The sequence below is a fragment of the Halichoeres trimaculatus genome, unplaced genomic scaffold (assembly GCF_033239565.1).
Source record: "Halichoeres trimaculatus isolate MK-OKI-2021-1 unplaced genomic scaffold, fHalTri1.1 fHalTri1_scaffold_16, whole genome shotgun sequence".
NCBI classification, from domain to species: domain Eukaryota; kingdom Metazoa; phylum Chordata; class Actinopteri; order Labriformes; family Labridae; genus Halichoeres; species Halichoeres trimaculatus.
The window spans coordinates 27,944,442-27,969,730 of NW_027437194.1; the positions used below are offsets into that span (position 1 = coordinate 27,944,442).

The following is a 25,289-nucleotide window of genomic DNA, read 5'->3' on the forward strand; positions in this document are numbered from 1 at the left end:
GTTCCCGGAGGTCTCCCTGGGGATAATGAAGGGGTGGAGGAAAGAGAGGAGCACAGAGAACTTCCATCTTTTCCCTGGCTCTGCCCCTGCCCCGCTCTTTCCTCCTCTCTATCAGGCTCAAAACTCCGCTGAGGAAAACACAGTCGGACTCAGTGATAGCCCGTGCAGGCAGATCCAGCTGGGAACGAATGTTTACAGAACTTACATTCAAAACCTGTCTCCTCAGAGACTTTCAATCAAGCCTGCTCCTGTTTTTCCGGTCTCTGTAGAGTACACACGTCGTATCGTATAACTCTGGATGATGACACACCGCACAGATTGTTTTACTCCTCCATCCTCCGGCGGAGTTGGAGCCGGAGCAGGCGGCAGTTGCCCCCCAACGTCATCAAAACAATGATGTCGTGGGGGAATATTTTGAACTCAAGCGAATTCGCGTCTACCGCCCAAATGCGTGAACGCTCCAAACTCGCCGCGCCAAACGCGCCGCCCGAGGCAAATCGGCGGCTAAACGCGTCTTTGCATTGACTTTGTATGTAATCGCGCCGCAAATTTGCGTTTGGTGTGGCCGCACCATTACAGTATAAACTCAATCAAATGTTGTTGACACAGAAAACCTGTGAAGCTACTTTTTGTACCAAGAAAATTCACAACAGGAATAGATAAGGGAATGGATAAAGAACCAGATCGATAAACAGAATCAATAAAGGCATCGGTATTAACAAAATCTTATCAATTTCCGTCCCTGGAGACAAGTCAAAAAGTCTAATTTAAACATAAAGGCCAAAATGACATCTGAATTGCTTGTTAAGGGTAAGAGGGATAAGTCCAGCCAATGTGGTAAGAAGAACATATTTGTTTAGTTCGCCAAAGTATTTAGAGACACTTACCCCATTGGTAGGTTTTTTTCAGGCCTAGTTTTTGTCTTTGAAGGACATTTCTCTGGACTCGTCAGGTGAATGTAGTTCATTTTAAGAAAATATTTTTACAAATAAGATATAAACACTTGCTAAGATTTCTGTTTTTAGTGCTGCTGCTTTAAATGAATGGTAACAGGCCCTAAAGTTAACAGCACTGCCTTGTCTTAAGTGTTTAAATGACTGACTCAATCTGGCACTAATGCAAAAACAGCAAACATGAAACCCTGGGAGTTTTCCTCAAAGAAGTCTTCATTCAGGAGACATAAACTGAGTGTTGTCAGGGCATAAAAAGCTCTCTTTTGTTGAGAGAGATCTAAAACAGGCCTGATCCAACATGTGGAAGAACAAAGGGGAAGCTCTAGATTGGGAAAACATTTTTGGGGAAGGAAGTTAAAAAGACAGAAGGAGGGACTCCAGTTTACAGCAAAAGAGATCAAAATAGTGGGACATCTTTTATTCTGTGTCTCTTTTTAACCCGTCTTCAGGTTTTCTGTCCAAGCAACAGAGAAGTCACATGTTGAGTCAGCTCCTATGGAAAATTCCACCTCAGCTCTTCCTCTCACAGACGGCCTTTCCTCTCATCCTGTGACCAATCCACCAACAAGTTTACATGTGAGGAAGATTTCATTCAACTTCACAGTCCCCAAACACTGCATGTCTGAGTTTTATAAGTATGTGACAAACTGAGAAGCCTTGTGTGACTCATTAAGTCTAATAAGACAATTCTTATAACAAAAAATAAGACACACTCTTATTTACATTTCAGTCTTTGCTATGTGCCAAACTTTCTACTCTTGGCGTAAGTTTGAGAATGCTGTGAAGTTATTCAGTCCATGTCAGATCCAGCTTCAAGTCAACATACAGCCTGAGTCTATACGTCCCTCTATAGGCTCCCTACAGGTCAAACACAAGCCTGTCTGCATGTACGAGACTCCTCCTGTCCTCCACTCCTTTGTGACCCTGTAATCTGATACTTGTGTGTCCAGAATAGACGCTGCCAGCTGTTACTAGAGCTAACTGAACTGCACCATGAACCATGTCACAAGCACCCCTCAAACACAGAGAGACAGACCACAGCATGACCAGGAACCAAGCACGCTCCGACATGAGGCACCTGCAACCAGCCGGTACTGGTTCTTACAGTACACACACAGAAAACACACACACACACAAACGACCTCTGCCTGGTTACTGCGCACAGAGTGCAGGTGCTGAAAATGGAGTACAATGCCTGAGGGCTGAGGGGGGTGACCTTGAGAGTGAAAGCTGCTGCAGGTAGAAACACTGACCTCTGGAAACAAACTTAGAGAAGATGTCAGGAAAAACCACAGAACATGTTTCCTCAGGGCAGTTTTATTTATCTCTTCTTTGTCTAATACCAGATTATCCTCTCTTTAAAAATCACAGTGATTATATAAATGGACTTGAGATGTAAATGAATGTGCAGTGATCTCATTGGAACATGGTTATATCCCAGTGACAGGTTTGTTTGATCAGTTTCCAAGGCCAACGGTTACTAAGAGCATACCTATCAGCCTGCTCTAATAGTACTACTAGCCTCTGTCAGTGTTTATGCAATGGGTCTGCTGCAACCTAGTTTGTTTCACCTGGTAGCTAAATGCATGAGAAGGCAAACAGAGCTCACAGGTGGAGCTGTTTTCATGTTTCTAGAAGTAGTAACACGTGGTTTAACAAACCTTCACGGAATTTTAAGTTTATTCTAACAGTGAAGAAAGCGAGCTCTGTATCATCTCCCTTAAAATGTATGTTTCTTTCTCCCACAACTGCTGGTTTTATTATCATGTTTGGTGCTATGTCAAGTCAGCTAAAAGAACCCGTTTTTCTTATTTGTGCTACAAAAGAAAGTGTCACCAGAGTAGTAATGGGCATTGAGTTTGGTACTTTTATCGGTAACGACCAAATTCCATCTGTAGTACCACAAACACACATAGATTCAAACGGTACCATTTTTGGTACCTTAACGGATCCTTGTGAATGTGAAGGAGTAAGAGTAGGCAATTTTCCATGCTGAACATGAACACAGCATTGCAAGTTTATACATTGAAGGATAAATATTTTAAATTTAAAACTTTGAGATTTTATTATAGGGCTGGGCGATTATGGTAAAAATAAAAATCCTGATTATTTTAAGTGATATTGAAATCACAATTAATATACACAATTATTCATTTATTCAAAAACTTCAGTACTGATTTAAACACAACTTTAAAGAACCAGCAAGTGGCACATACAGTATTATTGATACACATAAGTCACACTCACTCGCTGTGGCTGCACATGGAACACAGAAGAGCTATGAAGCACAGGAACTTGCATACATCTACACTGTGTGGCATAGTAATTGTTTTTCTTCGATTATATTGTTTTTATGATTGTCAGATGGCAAAATTAAAATCACGATTAAAATCCAATTAATTGTCCAGCCCTATTTTATCATTAAACAAATTGATATTTATTATCACATTAACACACACAAAAGTACCAAAATTTGGTACCGTTGAGTACCAATACCAATTACAAGGTACGGAGCATCAGTACTGCATCGTTTCAAATGTGAAAGGTACCCATCCCTACACCAGAGGGTGACTTACATCTCTTGATTTTAACGAAAGGTTCACAGTATCAAAATAGCTTCACATTTGTCTCAATCCTTCAAAAGAAGTAAATAATTATTTAACAACCATCAAACAATTTGAACTTTATGGCTGTTCTGTTAATAAGCTAAACCAGGGGTTCCCTAACCTTTCAGCCAGTAGGCTAACAGAAAAAAAATCCAACAAAAAGAAAAGCTTCAGTAACTCATTTATCTGATCTGTAGGAAATTAGATTTCTTATTTGCACATATTGCCGAGTTTCCTAAATTAATCTGCCTCCACCATCATTTTCCTGGTCTTCATCAAAGAAATGTGAAAAAACAGACTGAACATTTTCTGTTTGCATGTTTTTATACAAAAAGTGACTCCTACTTTTGACAATGATTTTACATTAACAGATGAAATTAAGTGTAGAGATAGACCGATATGGATTTTTGGGGGCTGATACCAATATTGATTATTTATAGTCAAGGAGGCCAATATTTTAAGCCAATATTAATTTGCAGTCAAAGTGAAAATATTGGCGTAAAAATTTTTAATAAGACAAACTCCAACACTTAACTGCAATCAAATGCCTTCAAGCATATGTTTATTGAACAGCTCCCAGGCTCAACAGCATGTTTTATAAAGTGAAAAATAAAAAAAAATGAATAGCTAAAGTTTTCTACAGTAAATAAAGTTTTCTAAAATTTCCATGTAACTGCAATAAAACTGGACAGAATTGAGTTTGTGCTACCTTTTACGGGTATGTAATGCAGTTGAATTAATTTTCTGTTTGGTTATACATGACTGATTTTAAATGACCATCTAGGGCTTCCATAGTGTAGACAGGGAGAAACTCTGTGCAGAGAAGCATCAGAGCCAAAACAACACAGTTCAGTCAGGAACACTCGTCATAGATTAACCATTTATTGCCAAATGGATACAGTTAGAATTGGCGTTACAGCTCTGCTTTTCAGAGTACTCCCTGGGTTAGCCGAGCAGCTTGCTCGAGCTTTCCAGGGAGTGCATAGCAAACCCCCATATACATACAGATCAAATGAATGCATACAGATCAATAAGATACACACATGAGGCTAAATAGGAGGAGGCTGGGGTGGAGGTGGGATGATTGTGACAGCAGCAGCTGAGCAACAATGAGGTAGCAGGAATAACTGAGAATGAAGACGTGATTTGAATACACCGCCTTGTTGTTAGACACACGCTGTGATTGGTTGAGAGGGGTAGGTTAGAACATCAGTCTGTCAGCTGATCACAGCTGGGCGTATGACTTCCGTGTCCTGCATGAACTTACGTTAACTCCATTTTTGAATGGGTTTCATATCGGCCGTCGGGTTAAAAAAAAGGCCGATGCTGATATGCCCCAAAATGCCAAATATCGGCCCCTATAATCGGGTCAATCCCTAATTAAGTGTCAGTCAGGTGAGAAAAAGGAAATAAAAGAACAGTAGCTTGATACTTGATTGATGTATTCTTGATGTAGGAAATATTTTTGTCAGTATTGATGAAACACAAATAGGGTGTCCATTCAAGAAACCTCGGCAGTTATTTTCTTTGCCCATTAGCAGATCTTTACGCTTTACTAGCAGTTCAGGTGTCGTTTTGTCCTTTGATATCTTGAATTGAGACCTCTGTCTGGACATTTCAGGTAAACATGGCTCATATTAAGTATACTATTCCTTTTTTTTCTAAAAATAACTCCTATACCATCACCAAGCTTTAAGTTTTTGCAGTGTGTGTAACCATTTTAACCTTTATGCTTGCTTTTTACGTTGCACATGTTACAGGAAAATCTTTTGCAGCCGCCTGTCACAGTGTAGTTTTCAGACAGTGTGAGCTGAGTTTAAATTTGCCTTCAAATCTTAATTTTACTAATGTGCTTCTTTGGGGCAGAAATCTCTTGTATCTAGTCTAAATTGTGATTAACTTTACCTCAATGAAGAACTGACATTTTCTGTGTCTTACCTGGACTAGCACATCGTCCCAGAGCTTGGTGGGTCCTGAAGAAACGAATGCACGATGCTTTGAATGAAGAGCTGCCCTGCAGCTTCACACAGGACACCCCGCTGAACACAGGGGCAGCGCAGCTCGCTGCCACAACACGGAGGAGGCTCGCCATGGTGCACACACACCCAACACTCACACACCAGGAGGAGCTCGACGCGACAGAGATCACCCCTCCTGTGAGGAGGCGTGGGAGAGAAAGAGAGGGGAGGGGGAGGAATGGTGGGGAAAGTTATTGAAAGTGTGAACAGGTGACTTTAGGCAACTTTAAGCTGCACTTCGATACATTTACCAAAAATAATTAACTTTCAATTTAATTTCACAAACTCTAACATCTTCAATAAAATATATGTTTACACAAGTCTGAACAAAACATATGTCCTATATTTTCTTAAAGTGCATGCGCACACACACACACACACACACACACACACACACACACACACACACACACACACACACACACACACACACACACACACAGACACACACACACACACACACACACACACACTCCTGTCCTCAGGTTATGCTAAAGGTCACATTCACCCAGACAAACATTCCTACATTTACCACAATACAACACAAACTTCTGCATTAGAGACACAAAAAAATGTTCATTTAAAGTTATTGCTGCATATTTTAAATATTTAACACTGGCCTTTTTATGTTACCAAAATGTTATAATACAACAAAGCTTTCATTCATATGGATATAAAAACAGGTAAAACTACAGACTCTGGTGAAAACTGCAGCTCACTAAATGATTGTGGGGCAGTAAAAAGCAGGAGGGCCGGCATGTTTGCTTACAAAGGAGATAAAAAAACAGAGATAGGTTGGGGGAGTGAGACTGGTGTGGAAGAGTTTAAACTAGAAATATCTGGCAATGAACTCTATTCTGATGTTTAGTACGCTCACAAAGGCACAAAAAACATGTATAAGATGTAAAGACCAAAGAGTAGAGCCAAAAAAGTGTATCATTATCTAAATGCTAGGGAAGTCTGGCTGATTATGACATTTATCAGTTGCAGGTGTAAGAGGTATTTTTTCTTTACTGTACTTACATAAAGGCAACATCAAACAGTACCTTAGAGTTATTGTAGTTACCATAAACAAGCTCTGTTCCAGTTACAACAATAATGGCTGCTGATGTATTCAGCATATCTTAGAGTAAATATGTAAAATCATCAACATATCCTGTCTTTAAAGTGACAAACATTCAAAGTATATAAAAAAGTAAACCAAAAAAAAAAAAAAAAAAAAGTGGATTGTCAGTGATTTATCGAAACATTTTATCAGCATTTGTCATGAAATTCTTGTCAATTATTTTACATAAAAGTGAAATTAAAAAACAATGCAGGTCTTTTCTTCCTGTCAAGGTCAGAAAATATGACCAGCAGTAAACATTTTTAGCAAATGAACACAAGTGTAATAATTGAAAAGGTGTGTTTTTATGGTTGGGATAGTCATCACTAATAAATACCCTTTATGCAATGTGTGTGTGTGCAGTAAATAGTGCAATTAGCCTTTCACTTTATTTCACTCTTTACAATACCAAATGCAATACCTCTTTGGCCATATTATTACTTTAGTTTGTATTTTACCTTTATTTCTCTGTGAAATACGTATTAATTCTGTAGAGAATTTTCTTGGGATACACTTATTTTATTTTATATATTCTTATTGAATTTTACAATATCCACTTCAATGCTGTAATGTTCATTTCAATCTTCAGTGATCAAATGTAAATAATGCACTGTTTTAGAGAACAGACTTCAAGAACACTTTGACAACTTTCAGCCTAAGTGTCTTCTTTTATTGGTGATTTTAGCTACGATAAGAATATGTGCACAACTTCAGACTGTCCCTCTAAACTGTTAAAATTTAAAAACAGTTTTTTCCCCTAAAAGAATCTGTACCAATGTTTAAACCACTGTGATTCCTCTAATTGTGATATCTGGCATATGCTCAAAGTGGTGTGTTCAGGGTCACTTTTTCACATCAGGAAATTAAAGTTACCACGTCACCATAAGCGCGGCGCTCTTACCCAATAATTCAAATGACATTTTGCAAAGAGCAATTACGTTAGCACATGATACCAACTTTTAAAATGTATGATAGAAACGTGTGTCGCTTTGTCCCAAATGTCCTGGTTTAAAGTCAGGTCAGACTGTGAAGGGCTCTCATAAAGCAGCGGCTAACGGCATCGTTATATGACCCAATAAAACATCATAAGAATCAATGACTTCCACTCGGCAGCGTTATATTAAACTGTGCGTCATTCAAAGACCTTGAAAAGTACAAATTAAAAGGAAAGGTGTTATTTAGTTCTGTAAGGGTCAGTGTTATCCTCTGTGAGTGGGACATCAATATGTCTCATAAGCAGGCGGGCACCACTTGTCTCTTTTTGTCTCAGTGCAAAAGTAGCGGGGTAAGCTAAAAAGAGCTAGCTCGCATGCTAGCAGGTGGCTAATGCACACATCTGCCTTTGTGCATGTTAAGTAAGTATGACTCAGAACAGTCCTCAACACTGGCATACTAATGAAAATCGAAACACCTGCACAGTGAAAAGTGAGAGTAGATGGGTTAGCGGCAGATAACGTAACTGACCTTTACAAATGGTCCTGGCTCTGTGCAGCACAGGCGAACTGAAGGATGACCCGGAAGGTGTCCGGACTGAGCAGCGGCTGGTTTATTATTGGACCATATGAGAGGCTTCAGAGGAGGGCCACAGATTTATGATCAGCTGGACCCGATGACACATGAAAGACACATTGATCCTGACTTATACCTCTGGATCTGTTACGGTTTCCTCAACTTTCTCTGAACTGACAGTGGCATTAATGCTCATATTTTGTACTATCACCCGGCATAATAGCTATATATTATGTGTACATTTATGAAGAAGAAACTTTTTAAAGTATATAAGTACGTTTAATATATTAACAGCTCATACCAACAAAAAGATAAAATGCAATGACAAATATGTGTGTTATTTTTTTATACTTACGTGTCGACTATTATATGGAAAATGGCGTCTCAGGAGATGCAAAGATAAAATTTCCACTGAGAGGCGCTATTTTGACATTTTTATCCACCTTTTTCATAATGAGATGATTTATCCATCCATCTCTTTTTATATGAACTTTTTAATTTATTTATTTATTTATTTTGTGGAAAAATAAATAAATAAATAAATAAATAAAAAATAATTTAAAAAATGAAAATAAAAGAAAGAAAGAAAGAAATTCAATGACACCAAAAGTGTACACAAACATACCCAAATACCATAATAAGTCAATTGATAAGAAAACATGAATGGGACATATGACTCCCATGGATATATAAATAAAAATATATGCAATTATTCAGATGCTTATGGGGAAACTCTCCTCCAAGATACTCATTTAAAGAGTCTGCTTTTTTATTACTCTTATTTTTTTTTTTTTGTGCTATCAAACAAGTCAAGGGATTCAAATTTTTAATTATTGTTAATAAACAGTTTACAATTAAATGTGAAATGTACCATATTGTATTAGTTCACAATAATTTTATGTCATTTTCACGTGTTGAAAATAAACGATAACACCCTTACAATCAAAATAAAACTATTTGTAGTTTAGAACATCAAATATCCTGTCATTTAGGACCAAAAGTAGTTCAACATGTACAATTATAAAACAGGTGCTGATTCTGGTTTGTCATAACAAAAAGTATGGTATTGTTTAATATCTAAGAATTTGGATAAAAGTAATTTATATGTGCAAGTCTTTCTGGGTGCTTTCCGGGTGCCACAAAAAAAAAAAAAAAAAAAAAAGTAGGGATAAATAATGGTTCAAATCTCTTATTATCAATAAAACAAATGTGCAAAGGAAGCCAAGTATAAATACTGTTTTGAAATAGGATTTGTTTCAGTGACTGTTTCAAAAACAACAGTTCTCATCATGCAATTTGTTCATGAACTTAGTGAACACTTGACATATAACTGTGTTAAAAAACAGGATATATTTTAGTAGAAGTGTGGTGTCTTATTTCATTAGGATAACATTGTTCGATGTAATGATAGGATTCAAACCCTCAATACAAACTGTATATTAAGATGGTATAGATTTTCATTTTCAAAGTATCCCATAACTTCTTATTCAAACAGCTGGCTCTCATTTTTAGCCCATGGCTGTGGATTAAAGCAAACACCCACTTATGAGATCCAGGATTTCCAGAAACTTAGTCATGTGGAGGGTGGTGTGAGGTCACTGGAAAGGTCATGTGTGAAATCCAAAGCACAATGTTTTTATAAAACGTGGGCTATAGGAGGATGTGAATTATCACAAATTAAAATATAAACAATATTTTCTCCTTTCCTTTAAGCTTGGGAGAAAAATGATCCACACTATCAAAAGGAACGACGAAAACAAACTTTATTTTACTTTATTAAGATGCAAAGATGTCACCCCTTGCTGAACCCCCTTCAGCTCTCTTCATGGACAGATGAGTTTTTTTTTTCACCTCACGTGAAAGGCACTGCTGTTAAACACATGGGCAAGACACACATTTGTCCACTAAGGGGCGCTTTAGTGCAATTCTGCATTGTTTTATGACATCCTTTCACCATATTTTGTTTACTTTCAGTTTAATTTCTCCTGAACATGAGAAACCAAGGGTCTGTATTGGAACCTTGAAACGCTTTGATTTCAGAATTACGTTTCTAGGTGCTTATGAGCTAAATCTTTGCTAATTTAACAATAAGAGGGACCTTAAGAAAGTCTTTCATAATCACAGTCTGCACCAGCACCCTCATTCAGTTACATTTACTCCACCGTACACCACAGAAAGACACACACATGTATATACATTTTTCTCTCTTTCTCTCTGTTTCACACACTCACACACAGTGATCATCTGTTTCTCTTTATCTGCCTCTGAGAGGGGAATGCATTGTTGCTACGCCTGGTTTTCATTCCAGTGTTTGGCTCTAAAAACAGCTCGTCTAATTACATCGGGGTCGGCTCACATGTCTTTGATTTTCTTTTCTTGCCCTATATACGCTCTTGGTTTCTATGTCTTCCTACACAGGGAAATATAAATTAAACAAACAAAACATCTGACTCTGAGGTCAGGAAGCAGGTGGAGGAAGATATTTGAGTGAATTTCAAAGTGAATCACAAAATCTGCTGCTTTACCTGCTCTGTTCAGCAGATGTGTGTGTTAATAAGATACGTCTAGTTACATATCTGTTTTTATTCTAATGCCTGTCAGCTCTTACCTGTTTGAAATGGAGCATGAACTGACATTAAAAAAGATTATAAAACTGAAAAGAAACTTCACTGAGCCTCCAAATTTCTGCATGCACATGTAAGGGCCTGTGTACACCAGAAGTGTTTTTTATGCCAGCTGTTCTGATTTATCTTACAAACACAACACACTTCAACATTTTCAGCTCTGAGCTTTTCTAAGCATAAAAAATCTATTCAGCACATTTAACAACAGACTTGACTGCATTTGCTTATTTGCTTTTTGTCTTATGAAAATACTTTATCAATGCTAGATTTGCCTAAAAAGTACAGAAAATATCTTATTTCAGAATTAACAAGTCAAATATAAAGTTGGCTGAATTGCTTGTAATGAGTAAAAAAATCTTGGTTGTGAACTTTCATGATCAGCAAACAGTTAGCATAAGTGAGAGGCAAAGTGAAGTCATGGGTACTACTACAAGCAGAAAAAAAAAGCTGTTGGTGGAGACAGGCCCTAAAACTCTTGTGTTTTGTTTGTGTTGATTTTGGTGCCCCCTGTGGACAAAGTGGAACTCTTATCTCTCTGATCTGGTCTTGTGTAAGTTATTCACAACAATCTCCTCTTGTCTTCTTAAGTCTAATACATGAATGACTGGATACTGTAAATGTAGAACGAAAAGTTTCCAGTGTGCAGTTAACCCCAGGATTAGACACCATACAGGAGCTTTGAAATGTTAATGCACAAACAGACAAAATGACTCTTTTCATGTTTAAATATCTATTAATGGAGCTTTTATGGGGGAAGTTGGCCGACTGAATCCCCTTTCTCTTATCAGTGAGTCTTTACGGTTAGACTCACCTGCAGGCATGTTTACCTCAGAATTACCACTTTGAACTGGTCTGAACTTTAACTGCACTGTCTGGAAGTCTGAGCTATTTATGGCAGATGACAACCCCCTTCGTTTAAAAGCTTTAACTCCCGCTGAATGATTAGCTTTAAACTAAACTGCTCTAACTCCCTTTCTTCACCAACAGCCCTTTGACTCTTTCACAATCTTTTCTCAGCTTTTCTTGACCTACATATGCACGCAGGCTGCCTGCAGTTATATATATCAGTCAGGTCAGAGCAGGTATCTGATATATAGTGATACAAATCAAATCTGTCAAACCCAATCAATTTAGACCAGGTGTATCCTCCAAAAGAAAGCTTAAGACAAGGGAAAAATGATGGATCATAAGCAGAGTGTAAGTAGGGCTTCAAGATGCAAAAAAGAAGAAAGAGACAAAAGTTGTGAGCAGATAATGATTAAAAACTGGATTAAAACTTAACAGACTGTTCATCAGCTGATCACAAGTTTAACTAATGCCTCTAATACTAGAACTTCATGTTTGATACGAGTGTTTCCAGGTGGCTGTGGAACGTTGCTCCAAGTGGTGAAGATGTCTTCATGGAGGATCATCCACTGTCTGTGAATAAGCTGATTCCTCTGGAAGAAGTCCTTTGTCAGGCGCCCATTGTGACCTGCAGCGTTGTCCTGTTGAAAAACCCAGTCATTCCCACACAGACCAGGGCCCTCAGTCATGAAGGAGGCCCCCTGCAACATCTCCACAGAGCCAGCCGCCGTTTGACGCCCCTGACCAACCTGAAGCTCCATTGGTCCATTGAAGGAAAAAGCCCCAGATCATGATGGCGCCCCCTCCACTGTGCCGCCGTGAAAACATCTCCAGTGGGATCTCCTGGTCATGTCAGTAACGTTGAAGCCATCAGGACGTCAAGGTTCAGTTTTTTCTCCTCAAACTCAAAGCTCTTCTTTTTTCAGATGGTGTCTGATGGTTATTTGGCTGCAGTCAGCTCCAGTACCTGACTTCATTTGGATCAAGGATCAGCACATCTTTTTTAGCTTCACTATTTGACTTTGTCTTCCCATAACCCCCAGCATTTTTGAAGAAAATTTAAAATATCTTACTGCATCCAGCCTCAGCAGCGTTGGTGTGCAGGCGTGTCAGCAGCGCAGCAGATGACCTGACATTTCACTGACCCTTGAAGCCAAACTGTCTTTTCACTTAACTCTCTCTATGGGAAGGTCAAAGGTCAGGATCAGTCTCACAGAAGTACCCACAAACTGAGGGGGTTCAGTGTGCAGGATACTGGTTCTCACAATGCCTCTAAGATGTTACACAACAAAGTTTATTACATAAGTCAGGACACGGAGGCAACTGTAAGAGCATCAAAATTAACATGTTTCTGTAAACAATGGACGCCGAAGTAGTTCACACACACACACGCGGGCACACACACACACACTGAAAGAGACGAAGGGAAAGAGAAAGAGAGGTACTTTGAAGTTGAGGAAAATTCCAGGAGTTTCCTGTTAACGAGCGCGGGGTATAATGTGAACCAGGAGTGTGTGTGTGTGTGTGTGTGTGTGTGTGTGTGTGTGTGTGTGTGTGTGTGTGTGTGTGTGTGTGTGTGTGTGTGTGTGTGTGTGTGTGTGTGTGTTCACTGGAGGAGCCTGGGATCTCCAGTCAGTCTCTCTCTGCTGGTAGAGAGGTTAACATCAGTCTTTTCTGCTCCTCCACCTCTCAGAGTCCTGACTCCAGACCTGGTCTCCCTGTTTTGCGTTTCACGGCTGCAGAATGCTTCAGCTCCTGCTCCAGTTTGGAAACATGCAGATTTCTCAGCTTGGACTTTGGTGATGGAGGACGTGGAGCTGTTTAACTGTTTGATAAACAGCTGTTGAATGCGTCTGGTCTGCTCCAGGTGCAGAGTGTGGGACACGACGCTGCATGAATGCATGTGGTCAGAGTTTCCATCCAGCTCAGGACAGTGAGGATGTTTCATTTCAACCCTCTGTTGTTGTTGTTTGCTGCTCTTTGGAGCCTCAGCTACCCGGCTCTGCTATCCGCCTGGCCAGGGACCAGCCGGAGCAAACCCAAGGACCAGTTGGACCCTAATGTGAGGGACTGGGGGGACTACTCAGACCTCCCTCCTGGTTTTGAGCAGGGGCTGGGGTTGGATGAAGATGGGGGACATGGAGACAACAGAGGAACTGGAGAGTCATCATCAAATCTGTCGCCAGAGCTGGATTTTCTGGCTGATTTTGCAGGTAAGACGTAGACCTGATCAGCTGACTGGTCTTTGAGTATGGCTCTCTGCTCACACACCTTCAACCCCTGTAGGTAAAAAGCGCCTGTGGGTGATAACAGCCCCGTCACACAACAATCACTACCTCCGTATGATGGAGAAACAGCTGGAGGACATGGAGCAGGTTCAGACTTGTTTTCTTACTTATGACATCAGGACAAAAAACTTTCCTGTCTTCCTCACTTTATTATCGTTTGTATTTCTTTCAGAAAGCATTAAACTGTCGTCTGGCAGAAAGAGACACATTTATAATCACCATCATTCAGAACGCCATGATGGAGGGTCGAATCCAGAAAACAACCTTTCAGGGAGAAGCCACAGTAGAGAGTCTGGATCCTGACACAGTAACCAAACTGCTGCACTACCTGGACCTGACAAACCTGGTAACCAGATTATTTCCTCATGATGATTCCAAATACTTTAAATAATGGAGGTTTTCCTCAAACTGCCACTGACCTCTCTGATGTAATCCACCTGTTTCAGGAAGAAGGCTTCACCATGCTGGTGCTGAAGAAGAACCTCAGAGTCAGTGAGCGCTTCCCTTACCCGGTCCGTGTTGAGGCTGTGTTGGAGCTAATCGATCAGTTCCCTGTGAGAAAGCTGGAGAAGATGACCAGGAAAGGATCCAACTTAAGGTTCTCGTGTTACAGCTCTGTTACCCACTGAGTCAGAATGATACACTGATCAAAATTTTATGACCACTAGAAAATTGCACAAATTTACATTTTGCACTGTTGGAGCTTAAAAAAAGGTCAATTTACGGCTTCAAAAAGCAAAAAGAAGAAATGGAAGAAAGAAACAAGTTGATTAGGCAGTTTATCGCACAAAACATTAAACTAAAATAAGCTCTTCAATTTGGGACGATTTGACCCAAATAAAGGCCGTTACTAGAGCCGACTGCAGCCCAATAACCATCAGACACCATCTGAGAGAGAAGTGCTTTAAGAACAAAGCAAGAAAAAAACATGGGACACTGAAAGGAGAAGAAAGTTTGATTCTCTGAGGAGAAGAAACTGAACCGTGATGTCCTGATGGCTTCAACGTTACTGACATGACCAGGAGATCCCACTGGAGATGTTTTCGCGGCGGCACAGTGGAAGGGGCGCCATCATGATCTGGGGCTTTTTCCTTCAATGGACCAATGGAGCCTCAGGTTGGTCAGGGGCGTCAAACGGCGGCTGGCTCTGTGGAGATGTTGCAGGGGGCCTCCTTCATGACTGAGGGCCCTGGTCTGTGTGAGAATGACTGGGTTTTTCAACAGGACAACACTGCAGGTCTCAATGGGCGCCTGACAAAGGACTTCTTCCAGAGGAATCAGCTCACTCTTTGGACCATCCTGATGTTCCCCTGATCTAAATCACTCTGACAAAATTTGGGGATAGATGGAGAGGGACGCTTACAGAAATGGACAGACATCTTCACCACTTGGAGCAACGTTCACAATAGGGCACGGACAATATGCTATTCTCGCAATTCGGTTCTATTATGATTTTTGGGGTGCTGATTTGATTTAAATTGCAATTCTTCGGTATTTACAATTTTTGCAATTTTCAGTTCGCTTTTATTTAAAACCATCCCATGTGAAAAAGTTAAATGATGATGATGATGTCTACAGACTATACCAAGAGCCATATTTTCCCATAAAATGCATGTCACTTTAGTCAGAGAGAAAGATTTTGCCCTCTGCTGGAGAAAAGTGGAAACTTTTACAATTAAGTTTATAAACAAAGACTGAAATGAAGGATATGAATTTGAATTCCCATTTCTTATTTTTGCATTCTGATACTCTACTTTGAACTTTTTTCAAGATCCAACAGTGCAAAATCTAAATTCTTGCAATTTTTCAACTGGTTTTAAATTTTTGATCAGGTGTGTTAACTGTTGCCCAGAAGATACAACAGTTTCTTATTGACAGTCAAAGTGTTTGTTATGGGCATTTTTGTCACTTTTGTTAGCACAGCTCTTTGGATATAACCCGAGCATTTTGAGTGAGGTGTGTTTTTGTGGTTGATGTTAGGTAAATAGGGGCTGCACGGTAGTGCAACGGTTAGCGCTGCAGCCTCACAGCAAGAAGGTCACTGGTGCAATTCCCAGTTTGGCCGGTGGGCCTTTCTGTGTGGAGTTAGCATGTTCTCCCTGTACATGTGTGGGTTCAGAAAATGAATGAATATTAGGTAAATATCAGCATAAAAATGCTCAATGTTGTTTTCCCAGGTGTAAAACCACTAAAAAGAAGATTGTGGGGAAGAAAAAGATGAAGAGGAAAATGGTCCCGAGTTCTCAGAGGCGTGGGAATGTGACATCTATTGTCCCGTTGCAAAGAAAACCTCTCCTGGACAAAAAAGCTGCTCTGAAGAGTAAAATCCAGGACATACTGAGTGGACGGTCCAGGTTTGTGATCCGAAAGGCGCCTGCAGCTGGATCCACGAAGGGGATGGACTCTAGCAGTGGTGGTCAGTCTGTGTCCAGAGGGCAGGAAAAGGTGCAGAGTCCTCCTCCTGGTGAAGAGGTCAAGAAAGAAAGGTGAAGCTCAAAGCTTTTGCTGATTTTTAAAACACAGCCATCACAGCAACAATTGATTTCAGTGAAACTGCTTCAGTTTGTGTTCCCATCTGGTGCGTTATGGCCTTCAGCAGACATACATTCCTTTTTACAAGAGCTGGACGAGCATCAAAGCCTTTTTTTTTCTCTCTAATGCAGGCCGGACTCTCCCTCCGTGGACGAGGGGAAGAAAAGAAATGGAGGAGAGCACACAGATGATAAAAAAGAGCACAAATTAGAGGACAACACACAGGAAAAACAGAGCACTAAGAAAAAGGGTAAAGGAAAGAAAGGGAAGAAGGGTAAAGGAAGAGGGAAGAAGTCCAGCAGGGAGGCCAGTGAGAAGGATAAAACAGCCTTAAAGGAGTTCCTGGACACGTTTAAGGGGATGAGAAGGTTAATGGTGAGAGTTTTCTCCTTTTCTGCACCTGATCAGTATCAGCCTCTCATAAGTGGACTTACTGACTCATGTGCCTGTTATCTGGAGTCCAGCTGATCTCCACACCCAGCAGAGAGGCGACTCTGTTCCTCCAGCAGATGGAGGAGAATGAGAAGCAACACTGTGAGCTGGCTATCAGGAAGATCACAGTGGTAACCACAGTGGGTGAAGGACGAGACGTCACTCTGACGCTGCAGCACCACCAGCTTGGTATGTAGAGCTCAGACACGTGTGATGACATCAAAATTCCAGTATTTGGCTGTTAAACATTCACTGATATCTTTTCCAGGTTGGATCTTTGGAATTAAGGAAGTAGCCTTTTTTTCGTTTTCCACTCAGCGTAGATTTTCCCAGAGCAGGACAAAATGCAAATTTGGTGCCAACAGCCGCAGCAACAGAGGTTTTATTGACTGAGTGAATACTACATTTTACATGATGATCATAGCAGCTTTTTTTAGGCTTCACTTTCCTGTTTCTTCCAACAGAGCATCTTTGTTTTTGATTTGGCGAGTTTAAATGAGTACATCTGACTTTGTAGAGCGTCAGCAGCTGAACAGCAGCTGTATAAAAAATAAAAAAACAAGAGTCCAAAGCCAACACTGCAGATACAGAAATATAAGTTCTTGATTTATTTTTAGTCAAAATTGTCATATTAAACTTAACATGAGCAACATTCAGTTGCTCACATTAAAATGTCTTATTGTAAAATACTTAAAAAAAGTGACAACTTGATTACTTACGAAATGTAAACAAATCTACCAGTGGGTTAAAAAAAATATAGGGGAGACTGGGGACAGTTGCAACACTTGCGATTGCTCCAATCAGGAATGAGTTAGGGTATCACTCTGATTCACTCTGCTTCAGTTTGAAAAATGTGCCACATTTTGGCTCAGAGTCTCGGGCCTATCTGAAAGACGCTGCTGATGCTTACTAGGGACTGTGTCCACTGGAAGTAAGTACACAGTAATTGGTAAAGGCTAAGATGAGGGATACGTATTAAAGTTGTACTGCTGTCAGTGTAAACTATATGGAATGAACAAATTTTATAAAAACAAAACCCAACACTGTCCAGTAGAAGTGCTGAGGTTTAAATATCTTATGTCATTGCCATGGTCCTTATTTCACCATGTTACAACTGACCTGGACTGTACGGTCAACCGTAACATGTCACTCCTTGTATGTGAGATGAAGCCATGCATTTTCTGTTTGTGTTGCACAAGTATTTTCTATTTCATCCATTAGCAGACACTTGAAACAGTTTGAATGCACTGGGTTAAAAGAGCTCAAAGTTAGAGACAGAAATCTCTAAAGTGTTACAACTGTCCCAGGTCTCCCCTACTGGTTTGGTTAATTGTATTAGGACATTAACAGTACTTTAAAGGTCCCATATTTAGCTCCTTTTCTGCAGTTTAATATGGATCATTGATGTCTTCATGAAATGGTAGTAACATGTTTTGGTCCAAAAAGCCAATAAATCAAGCACAGCAGCATTGTTTCCAGGCTCTCATAGCCCCTCTGTTCAGAACGCTCTGATTTAGTGGGCGTGACCTTCATATGTAAATGAGACACCGTTGATACCACCCTGCTCTTTCACGTCACTGAGAGCGACGCCACGAGCTCCGAGTGCACAATGTTTAGAAAACAGCAAAGCTCGTTTCCCATAACATTACAGGCTAAAACAACAGGCTAACCACAGCTAAAGTTAGCATCCTGAAGCTAACACAGAGACAGGGGAGACACTGAGGAAAAGCTCTTACATCTGCTCCACAGCATTTAAAATACTCACATTTCCAGGGTCCGAGGTTTGTTGGTGGATGGTTGGTAATGGGCCTGGATTCAGGACCAGTCTATTGGCTAGCCCTCTGTTGTATTGTCCAAAGTTGGAAAAGCAGTCGGCCGTGAAGTGACAAGCACACACATGCACAGTTTTACTGAGTGTAGCTGGCAAATTTCTTGATAAATGAACTCTAGCCACTTAGTCTTGTCTTCTTTCGAGATGGGAAGCTTGAGCATGGAACTATGTGGCTGTTTACAGCCAAAAACAAAGCAGTGATGGCTCTTCAGCTTGAGCATTCTCCTCCCCGCTGCTGGAGCGGGGAGGAGAATTTCAGCTCCCCTACCAGCAGCAGGAAGGGGTTTCAGGAATATCTGCTACAGTGCACCAATCAGGTCAGACTTGCTCCTGATTGGTCAAAAAAGGGACTCACTGACGTCAGCAAAATTCCAAAATCCAAACAGCTCTTTTTAGGTCAGGATTCTACATTCACAAGCACTACTAAGTACAGGTTTTGTCATTAAATATCACATTTTGTGGGCTGGGAGGAAAGCCAAAAACCCATAAATTTCACAAAAAGACTTAATAGAGTGATTTTTGCACGATATGGGAAACATGAAAAGCAAGTATTTCTTTCCCCACCAGATTATTTTTACAAACAACTCGGGTCATTTTTGTGTCTTAAAGGCCCTGGGAGGTCTTGAAATACTTTGAATTAACAGACATTACGGATATGTCTCAGAACACTGGGCTGTGAAGAACAATTAACTACAAGTTAAAACATACAGTGGTTGTCGCTTTGCATCCTATGAAACAAAGAACAAAGGAAAGGAGTGTTAAAAAGAAGATCCTCCACACTGTTTCTCTAAATTCAAAGTGACCACACATCTTAATGAAGTGTTGTTGTGTCTCTGTCTTCTGTATCTTTATTCCTCCTGTGTGTTCAGAGTCAGAGCCTCCACTCAGCGACCAATCAGATCACTTCTCAGATCCAGGCCTGATCTCTCTGTTGAGATCAGAGCTTGGCCTGTCGTCACCTGACCTCTTCTCTATGACCATCACAGACTATGACATCAAGCCTGACGTAAGCTTGTCTCCTCAGTTCTTAATCCACACTACGCCTTCCTCACACGTGTTTTTATTAATTCCTGATCAGTTTTTTTTTCTCTTCACAGAGAGTCTTTGAGGCCCCACCATCAGGTCCTGCTTTGTTTGAGTACATTGATAGTTTTCCCTCAAGACGTTCAGAGAAAGAAAAGGAGCGGAGGAGTCCTCCAGCGTGCTTCATAGACAAGCAGCAGCCTGAAGCAGAAAACACACTGCTCAGGTAGAGTGAGAAAAACATCTTTGATTGGTGAATTCATATGAGACTTTCTGTTTTAATCATAAGAGCCTCACATTTAGTCTTACTTACAAAGGTCGGTATGTAAAAACCAAACCTGAGCTTACAACATCCAGAATATGGTTGTTAACTATGTAAATACCTCTTAAACCAACTTACATGTTCCGCTACATGTACAGCTAAAGCATCAGACCCAAATCCTGTTCAAGCTAGCTTGAATAAGCCACAGCTAAGCTAAGTCCCAATTCAAGACCTTCATCTTTCAAAGGATGGAAGGTCTTACTTTTTATTGAGCTAAAATTGTTGATATTTTTTTTTATCAAACATGAGAAGCAGAAGCTAATTCCTGTCATGGAGGATAAACAGACCTGCTATTCATGGGTCTCATGTGACCTCACACAGCATGTGCAGTGTCATCTTTAGCATCAACCTGGACCAAATGTCAACAGGTGCTTTCAGCTACGACATGTATCACTGAGTTTTTGAGCCCCCTGTAAAAAAAAAAGAAGAAGTAAAAAGTCTGTTTCCCAATCATTTTAGTTGATGTTATTGGAACATAATAGCCTTCTGCACAGTTGTTTAGTGTAACTTCAAAAGATGATCCACGTTCCTCACTCTTTTTGAATTAATGATGATTTCTCTCATTATATTAAAACATTGCCTTCTTAAATTTGTGACCTAATTCTTGTAACTTTAAGCTTTCATTTTCTTGCCTTTAAAATCCCATCGTTGTTACCCTTGACACGGCCTAACTCTACATGTTAATGCAAAGTTGCTATAAGCTTCAGTGCTACATGTCTGGAGTCCACTTGTGATATCCCTGATTGATATTGATACAGAAAAGGACACAAAATCCCAGCTACCTTCAGTGAGACACAAAACCTAGATAGCATTGCTGGTCATCAGAACGATGGGTGATTCTCTTAAAGATGGTGGTAACACAAACGTCACGTGACTCACACCCATTTTAAATAACTAGCCAAACAGTAATAGCAGTCCCTGCCAGCACATCTTCACCATGCCTTGAGGACTGACGTAAAACCACAGCATTCAGACTAACACATCTGTTTATACACGACTGTTTAGGTTCATGTCCAAGAGGAGACTTCTGCTCATCTCTGCTCCGTCTGAGGACGACTACTCCTTCCAGCAGCAGCTCACAGCTCTCAGAGGACACGAGTGTCCCCTCGGTGAGTATAACACACCATTGTCACACCTGATGAACAACTCCATCTCTGTCAGCTTTCTGTGGAATATGAAAATGTTGACGCTGTTTAGTTTCCCTTCTGACCTTTAGGGCTTGGAAAAAGAACCAAAGATGAAACTTAACACCATTACTAGCATTACTTTGATATAAAGTTCTGAAGATGAAAATTATAGCTATCAATCAATAAGTAATCAATGGATCAGTGTTTGACTTTGAAAACTTGACTAGGAATGGATTTTTGTCAAGCTGAGTTTGCCTTTATTTCACTACTGACTAATTTGAAAAATGTACATTATTTGTCTGAACCTGTGTCATACAGCAGCACAATAAGACAGTTGATTTTTTGTCTGATTCCAAAGCATTAGATTAACAAACATTAATAAACCTCTGAATCTTAGTGATATGCAGGTAATTCCCTCGTAGCCAATCAAATTCCTTGGTTAGAATTGACTGTTAGTGCATCACAACAGAAAATGTCATTTTAGTAATGATTGTTGTTGTTTTAGCCTGACACATCTGTTTGACTCTTACATCTAAATACCAAACTTTATCTCTTTACCCAGGTATTCGCCACTTTGCCATTTTGAAGCTGATTGGAGTTGGAGGCAAAGCATCAGGAACTGTTGAGCTGCTCCCTCTGAACGGTGAGTCACGTTAATGAGACAAAATTCAGGTGCGAGGACAGTGACCACATCAACTTTGAGCTTTTCTGTCCAAAGCTCGTTATTTAGATCAAACATTATTCTTAAGAGGAGCAATGTGGTTTTCATCCTGGCTGTGGAACTGTGGATCAGCTCTATACCCTCAGCAGGGTCCTCGAGGGTGCATGGGAGTTTGTCCAACCTGTCCACATGTGTTTTGTGGACTTGGAGAAGGCATTCGACTGTGTACCTTGGGGAGTCCTGTGGGGGGTTCTCCGGTAGTATGGGGTGTCGGACTGCTTGTTACGAGTTGTCCGTTCCCTGTACGACCGGTGCCAGAGCTTGGTCTGCATTGCTGGCCGTGGACTCTGCCAGGGCTGCCCTTGTCACTGATTCTGTTCATAACTTTTATAGACAGGATTTCTAGGCGTAGCCAGGGTGTCTAGGGGGTCTGGTTTGGTGACCTCAGGACTGTATCACTGCTTTTTGCAGATGATGTGGTCCTGTTGGCTTCAACAAGCCGTGACCTTCAACTCTCTCTGAATCGGTTCTCGGCTGAGTGTGAAGCGGCTGGGATGCGTCCATGGTCCGCAGCCGGAAAAGGGTGGAGTGCCCTCTCCGGGCCGGGAATGAGATCCAGCCCCAAGTGGAGGAGTTTAAGTATCTCGGGGTCTTGTTCCAGAGTGAGGGAAGGATGGAGTGAGAGATCGGCAGGCGGATTGGTGCAGCGTCTGAAGTAATGCGGACTCTGCACAGGTCTGTCGTGGTGAAGAGGGAGCTGAGCCAGAAGGCAAAGCTCTCTGTTTAACGGTCGATCTTCGTTCCCACCCTCACCTATGGTCATGAGCTTTGGGTAGTGACTGAAAGAACAAGATCGCGGCCGAAATGAGCTTCCTCTGTAGGGTGACCAGGCTCTCCCTTAGAGATAGGGTGAGAAGCTCGGCTATCTGGGAGGAGCTCGGAGTAGAGCCGCTGCTCCTCCACGTTGAGAGGAGCCAGATGAGGTGGCTCGGGCATCTGACAAGGATGCCTCCCAGACGCCTCCCTGGTGAGGTGTTCAGGACACGCCCAACCGGAATGAGACCCCTGGGCAGACCCAGGACATGCTGGAGAGACTACGTCTCTTGGCTGGCCTGGAAACGCCTTGAGATCCCCCGGGAAGAGCTGGACGAAGTGGCTAGAGAGAGGGAAGTCTGGACTCTTTAAATTATGTCAGACTTTTCACAGTGTACTTCTTCTCCTAGGTCGCAGTCAGAGTGAAGTCGAACCGTTGCCTCGAGATGAAGTCAACAATCTGAGAGAGCAGCTGAAGATCAGTAAAGACTACTTCAGCATGCTGGTTGTTGGGAAAGACAGCGACGTCAAGGCGTGGTTTCCATCCCCCATGTGGTCCCTGGACAACATCTACGACCTGGTGGACTCCCTGGAGCTCCGCATCCAGGAGGAGAGACTGCAGAGGAGACTGGGGATCTACTGCCCTGATGACAGAGGAAGAGGAGGAGGTGATGGGGGGCACTACGGAGGTTATGACGGAGGGGAAGAGGAAACATACTTGTATGAGCGATCAGAGAAATGACGTATGAAAAAACAAATAAACCTCAGAAACTCAACTTCAGGACTTCAGGATTCATTTTATCATGCATTTGTCAGATACCCCCAATAAAACAAGCTGGATACTTTTTGTTTGAAATGTGAAGAAAACAATCACTTTATAGTAAAGAAAATCAAACTGAAATCATGTGTGCCTCCCTTTTTCAATAAAACATGTTGCTCTGTCAGCATTTGTTGATCTGTGAAACAAACACCATCTAAAAACAAGCAGATTCTGGCAACACTTGTATAAACCTCTTCTTAAACACATCCAGAGTAAGCAAACAAAGAGAATTCCACAATTAAAATGTGATCATAAAACTAAAACCCTTTTCAGAGACATGTTTTTGTCTTTTAGCCAAGCTGAACATCTGTTTTTGTAAAGAGCTGCAGACTTTAGTCACCTCAGGCTCTGTGAGAGGAAGTCTTATTGTTGCTGGAGTTTTTCATGCTTCAGGATATTCTTTTACAACAGTTCTTTAGAATGTACGATTAAACACGCCTGCAAAAATACATATCAGGGACCAGATGGCCACACTGCAGTTTGATGGTTCTACCAGGAGAGTAGAACTTGTGAAAAAATCATCTCACTGGTGTTTTTCTGAAAGTATCACTCCAGCTCCTGTGATGATGCTGTGTACTGTGGGTGCAGTGGTATCTCTAAATCAAGAGGGGTTTTCAACACCTTTGGACTGAGGTTTCACCACAACCAGGTCAGGACTTTTCACTTTCATGTTCTTACTGCACTACTACAGCTATTTTAAACCATTTTTCACCATTAATCAGTATTTTTGGGTGGTGTGCCTGTTCCTGTGTGGAACTTTCTGTTTGTGGTGTGTTTTGGCGAGGTTCATGGCTGGTGAGGCACTGAAATCGTTCAGATTTACTAATTCATGAGCCAAACAAAGTGACTTATTTGCAGCTTGACATTGAAAAAACTGGTGTTCTGCAAGGGGCAACATCCTCCAGTTTAGAAAAAATGGATTCTATGTGAAGTGTGAAAAGTTGCTGTTCATCAAAAAGAAAGACCAGGAACCACGAACATGTCATAAGTACACTGAATGGGTGATGTATTAACACTGTAAATGCTAGAAATTAACACCCCCTAGTGTAACAGAACAACACAGCTTAGTGTGAAAAATCCACCTTTTAGTTTGATAAAATAACACAGTGGGTGTCAGAATTTTAACACTATGAGAGAGTTAAAATATTAACACTTTCCAAACTGTAAATTTAACTCTGAGTCCGTGAGAATTATACAAACTCAGGGAAAGTGTTAAATTCACCACTATGGGAGTCAGATTAACATTTAAGATTTTGCAGTGAACTGTCTATGGTTATCTGAACTGATGCTTGAAGTAGACTTGTAGGCTCCAGTCTTGGGGTTCTTTTATTGATTGGTAGTCGAGTTTTGAGAAGTTTGTATGGTTTATATATATATATATATATATATATATATATATATATATATATATATATATATATATATATATATATATATATATATATATATATATATATATATATTTATAAAATCTTCTGCGTTTGACTTTTATTTTGGAGCAAGTTTTAGAATGAACGAACTGCAGCTGCACGCTTGATTATGAGACTGCAGCTAGCTATGTGTGCTCACATGAAAAAACATGCTTATGACTTTTCCTCATAAAACCCTCATAAAACAAACTTAGAGCACTTTCTTCATCTGTAGTGGGATTGATCCTACCTCAGTTGTAAAGCTTAGTGGTTGCTGATGTCAGTGCTTAACTATTTTATTACCCACTCTGACCATGGCTGAATTTTGACACCGCCAACTTCCTGTCTTAAAATCTGAAACTCATGCGAA

General features: G+C 40.7%; 2 protein-coding genes across 2 annotated transcripts in view; one reads left to right on the top strand and one right to left on the bottom strand.

Annotated features, from left to right (window-relative positions):
- nnt (nicotinamide nucleotide transhydrogenase) overlaps positions 1-8,270 on the bottom strand; it is a 52,383-nt gene extending 44,113 nt beyond the window's left edge. The window contains exons 1-2 of the mRNA XM_074689959.1: positions 8,147-8,270; positions 5,498-5,713 (exon numbers count right to left, since the gene is read on the bottom strand). Of these exons, the coding sequence (XP_074546060.1) occupies positions 5,498-5,651 (154 nt within the window). The 5' untranslated portion in view covers positions 5,652-5,713; positions 8,147-8,270. The remainder of the gene's footprint in view (positions 1-5,497; positions 5,714-8,146) is intronic.
- A 5,330-nt stretch (positions 8,271-13,600) lies between these two features.
- ccdc80l2 (coiled-coil domain containing 80 like 2) lies at positions 13,601-23,432 on the top strand. The gene is made up of 12 exons (XM_074689960.1): positions 13,601-13,874; positions 13,948-14,036; positions 14,122-14,295; positions 14,396-14,547; positions 16,127-16,435; positions 16,613-16,856; positions 16,946-17,102; positions 19,614-19,750; positions 19,842-19,993; positions 21,095-21,198; positions 21,779-21,859; positions 23,101-23,432. The coding sequence occupies exons 1-12, from the start codon at positions 13,601-13,603 to the stop codon at positions 23,430-23,432; spliced, it is 2,205 nt and encodes a 734-aa protein (XP_074546061.1).
- Positions 23,433-25,289: the final 1,857 nt, after the last annotated feature.

What these genes read in the sequence shown, in the direction of transcription:
- ccdc80l2 (XM_074689960.1), top strand. Translation starts at nt 13,601, where the DNA reads ATGTTTCATTTCAACCCTCTGTTGTTGTTGTTTGCTGCTCTTTGGAGC. An exon ending in ACCTGGACCTGACAAACCTG is followed by an intron (nt 14,296 to 14,395) that starts GTAACCAGATTA and finishes CACCTGTTTCAG; the next exon opens with GAAGAAGGCTTCACCATGCT. An exon ending in AGGACACGAGTGTCCCCTCG is followed by an intron (nt 21,199 to 21,778) that starts GTGAGTATAACA and finishes CTCTTTACCCAG; the next exon opens with GTATTCGCCACTTTGCCATT.